The 4,011-nt window shown below is 61.7% G+C and overlaps 3 protein-coding genes across 3 annotated transcripts in view; 2 read left to right on the forward strand and 1 right to left on the reverse strand.

Moving 5' to 3' along the window:
• Positions 1-1,751, forward strand: part of VDBG_07218 (hypothetical protein) — a gene marked incomplete at both ends in the record, with an annotated part of 2,441 nt that extends 690 nt beyond the window's left edge. Inside the window, 2 exons of the mRNA XM_003002601.1 lie at positions 45-662; positions 742-1,751. Coding sequence (XP_003002647.1) covers positions 45-662; positions 742-1,095 — 972 coding nt within the window. The remainder of the gene's footprint in view (positions 1-44; positions 663-741) is intronic.
• Positions 1,752-1,853: 102 nt separating this feature from the next.
• VDBG_07219 (conserved hypothetical protein) lies at positions 1,854-3,160 on the forward strand (the record flags this gene model as incomplete). Its single annotated transcript, XM_003002602.1, has 3 exons — positions 1,854-2,148; positions 2,423-2,844; positions 2,930-3,160. The coding sequence occupies 3 exons, from the start codon at positions 1,854-1,856 to the stop codon at positions 3,158-3,160; spliced, it is 948 nt and encodes a 315-aa protein (XP_003002648.1).
• A 338-nt stretch (positions 3,161-3,498) lies between these two features.
• On the reverse strand, positions 3,499-3,900 carry VDBG_07220 (predicted protein; the record flags this gene model as incomplete). The annotated part of the gene is made up of 1 exon (XM_003002603.1): positions 3,499-3,900. One exon carries the CDS (start codon positions 3,898-3,900, stop codon positions 3,499-3,501), a length of 402 nt encoding a protein of 133 aa, XP_003002649.1.
• Between the last annotated feature and the right edge of the window lie 111 nt (positions 3,901-4,011).

Genomic DNA, 4,011 nt, shown 5'->3' on the forward strand with positions numbered 1-4,011 from the left:
TCAAGGCCTTCAGCACTGCCGAGCGTGACAACTGGGTTGAGCAGCTGAAGCTCAAGATTGCCGAGGCCAAGGAGCTCGCCACCACTGTCCCTGAGACCGAGACTTACAAGGCTACCCTCGAGACCTTCAAGCCCAGCATTCCCGCCCCTGCCGCTAAGAAGGAGGAGGACAAGCCCGCTGAGGTCGCCGCTCCCGCCACCGAGACTCCCACTGTTGTTGAGCCTGTCGCTGCCCCTGCCACCACCGAGGCCGCCGCTGCTGAGGAGCCCGTCAAGGAGGAGAAGAAGGAGCGCCGCTCTGCCAGCCGCAAGCGTGGCAGCATCTTCGGCAACCTCCTCGGCGGCAAGAAGGAGGAGAAGACTGAGAAGCCCGTCGAGGCCACCGCTGAGGCCCCAGCCACTGAGACCCCCGCTGTCGCCGCCGAGACCACCACTGAGCCTGCTGCCCCTGTCGCTGCTGAGGCTGCCCCTGCTACCGAGGCCGCTGTTGCCCCTGCTGCTGCCGCCGAGTCTCCTGCTGAGGAGAAGCCTGCTCCCCTGACCAAGCGCAACAGCATCTTCGGCAGCGTCTTCGGCAAGAAGGAGAAGAAGGCCGCCGAGACTGAGACTCCTGCCGCTCCCGCCAAGGAGGCTGAGGTCGCCCCTGTCGCCCAGGACGCCCCCGTCATTCCCAGGTGAGACCACCACTCCCCTGGCCGTCGAGGTTGCCAGCCCCGCCACGGTCCCCACCGAGACCACTGAGGCCGCTCCCGCTGCCGCCGTTGCCGAGCCCAAGAAGGAGGCCAAGGCCGAGAAGCGCAAGTCTTCCCTGCCCTTCGCCTTTGGCAAGAAGGAGAAGTCCCCCGCCACCTCTGACGAGGAGGGTGACAAGCCCGAGAAGACTGGTCCCTTCTCCAAGCTTCGTGCCACGATCAAGGGCCGCGGCAAGTCCCCCGTCGGCGAGAAGAAGCCCCTCGATAAGACGGCCGAGGAGAAGACGGAGACGGCCACCGAGGCCCCCGCCTCGGGCTCTGAGGCTCCCAAGCTCCCTGAGGAGGCCGTCAACAAGCCTGAGCCCGTCACCGGCGCCATTCCTGCCGTGACTGCCGCCGCTTAGAGCGCTCGCTTCAGCATGCCGCTCCGGAGGTCGCACGTCTGATGGTGGCCGCCAGTTTGTTTTCCACGCACCAGTTCGACATCGCAAGAGCAACGACGCAACACATCACGCCAACGGTTTTGGTCGGGAATCGGATCTGCATTTCCCAAGATACCCCGTCAAAAATTGGTTCTCTGATACCCTTTCCTACTTTTGTTTTTATGCATATTCGCATCAGCAGACGGGCAGACGTTAGGGTACCGTCGGCGCAAGCCTCGTCCCGACTCTGACCTGTTCAGCACTGTCACGCCAGATCTGGCTTATTTCGTTGTCCTGTTTTTCCCGTATCGACACCTGCCTTTGTGCTTTGATACCCCGTATACCCGTCGTTTCGAGACAATCATGAACACGAAGAAAACTCCAAAAAAATTCTCAAAAAACGAAAGAACTCTCATTCTTCGTCGCAGGTGGTCGGCTGCTCGGTTTTGAAACTATGGGACCGGTTGGGAAGACTCGGTCGGACTTCAGACGTTTGAGAGCACAGTAGGGTGGACACCGTTGGAGGGGATGGGAAGGCTTTTCGGGTTGCTGAAGGTCATGCGTGTCTGCCACTAGGGTGGGCACCATGCCGGACGCATTCGCACAGTAATAATTAATAGAGCTCTTGCGTGTTGGCATATTGCATGGGCAATCGTGACGTGATGCTGTCGTAGGTCGTGATGGTGGTGAAGTGACCGTTGTGATGGAGGCGTGGCTTGACTCTGGACACGTCCTTCATGATGGTGCAGTCTCTTGGGCAGACGTCGGAGTCATCATGTTGTTCATTTCGAGCACCAATACGAGGCCGATTGTTGCACAACCAGACACGAGAAGGCCATGCCCGTATCAGTTGGGTAGCACGGCCAAATGTCGTCTCCATGATGCAGCTCACGGATGATCACGGACGAATAGCCAGCTGTGAAGCACAGGCGCTCCACACTTGCGCAGGTCAGGGCACTGTCAGGCTGAACTGCCGTGAAGTGACCCACCGCGACAGCAGCCTTGCTACGGGCGGCGTGACCGGGTCAGGGTCAGGTAGGTACCTAACCTAGGTACCTTACCTACCCTTGGTAAGGTACCCTAAGGTATCTGTCGAAGAGGTGGGGAGCTGACTGAACCTGACGCAACCAACCACACCTCCGCCATCACATCACACGATCCCTATCCATCGTCAAGATGAACAGCTTCCGCGCCCACAGGCTGGCCCTCCCACGCGCCAATGCTATTATCAGAGCTGCAGCAAGGTACGTCAAACATGGAGGCACCCAGCACAAACCCGGTCTGACACTATCTCCCAGCCAGAATGTAGCTCCCGTGTCCGCCGCTCTCGTGGTGGTGCTCCCGAGAGCAGCCTCCTCCCCGTCCCGCAGCTTCCACACGACGCCCGCGGCCCTCAAGAAGTCCAAAGCCAAGAAGATGGTCGAGCAGCAAGAGAACAACCCCTCCTCATCACCATCGTCATCCTCGTCCTCCCGCAACTCGGCCTCGACGTCGACCTCCGACCACGACGACGACGCCGACGCCGCGAGGAACCCCAAACCCGACGCCGCCGACCCCCTCAACACGGACGACCTCACATCCCGCTGGGCGGCCCTCGACACGCACTTCCGCGACGCCCTCCGCCGCCTCGCTACGGGCGGCCGCTTTCAACCCCGACTCGATCGGCGCCCTGCCCGTGGCCCCCGACCCCAAAGTCCCCCGAGCGCTTCCCGCTGCGCGAAGTTCGCCCAGGTCGTCCCCCAAGGGCGGTCGCACCCGTCCGCCCTTGCTCGCCCACGACAGGGCCCACCTCAAGCCCATCTCCGACGCCGTCCAGGCGAGCCCCGACTTTAACCAGCAGCCCCAGCCGAGCCCGGACAACGACCTCGAGCTGCTGCTCAAGGTCGAGCCCGAGCGCAAGGAGGATCTCGTCGTCAAGGCCAAGGCGCTGACCCCTCGCCTGGCGCGAGAGGGTACGCCATGCGAGCGACCGCAGGAAGAAGGTCGTCGCCAAGTGGGCCATGCAGAAGGAGATTGGGCCCGACCTGCGCAAGAGGGTCGATGCTGAGGCGCAGAAGCAGCAGAACAAGGTCATGGACGGCATCGACCAGGTCGAGAAGCAGACGCTGCAGAGGTTCAAGTAGGGCGGCGTCGTCACCATTTTGGGCGCGGCATGTAGGATAAGACGTCACATGTATGCTGGCGACACGGGAGACAAGAAGAGTCGCAGATGGCCAGGCGACGTTCAGCCATGTCACTTTTGCAGATCGAAGAAGAATGCAAAGAAGAACCCCAGTTCTGATGTACAATGCGTGTGTGTGTGTGTGATCTATAACAGACAGTACAGTGAGGACCCCTGCCTCAGATTGTTATACATGGACTTTTCCCCCCGGCTTCTCCCCCGCCCTAAGCCTGCGCCTTCTTGCCCTGCTGCCCGGCGCTGCCCTTCTTCGAAGCAATGAGCTGCTTCACCTTGGCCTCAAAGGTCTCAACATCCTTCTCTCTGTAGGTCGGCTCCTTGAGATGCGCGTTTCTCGCCAAGTCGACCGGCTTCTTGCCCGCGCTGTACTGCGGCTTCTCGTGCTCGCCCTTGACGGCGCGCTCCAGGACGACCTTACGCACGGCCTCCTCGGCGCCCTCAATCTTGAAGTCGGGCTGGCTCGCGACAAAGTGCGCCCTCTCCTCCTTGGTGTCGAAAAAGTGCATGCTGCTGTCCGTCTTGGCAAGCTTTTTGGCGGTCCACTCGGGCACGCCGAGGTGGCGCGGCTCGAAGGCTGCGCGCCGCCCAGGATGCGCAGGTTCTTGCATGACGGACTCGACCTTGGCGCGCTCGCCGTCGCCGGCGACCGCAGGCCCCAGCCGGTCAGCGAATCGAGCGTCACGCGTCGGGCGGAAGCTCGAGGCCTCGCCAAACTGCAG

This window comes from Verticillium alfalfae, genomic scaffold (genome assembly GCF_000150825.1).
Source record: "Verticillium alfalfae VaMs.102 supercont1.9 genomic scaffold, whole genome shotgun sequence".
Classification (NCBI taxonomy): Eukaryota; Fungi; Ascomycota; class Sordariomycetes; order Glomerellales; family Plectosphaerellaceae; genus Verticillium; species Verticillium alfalfae.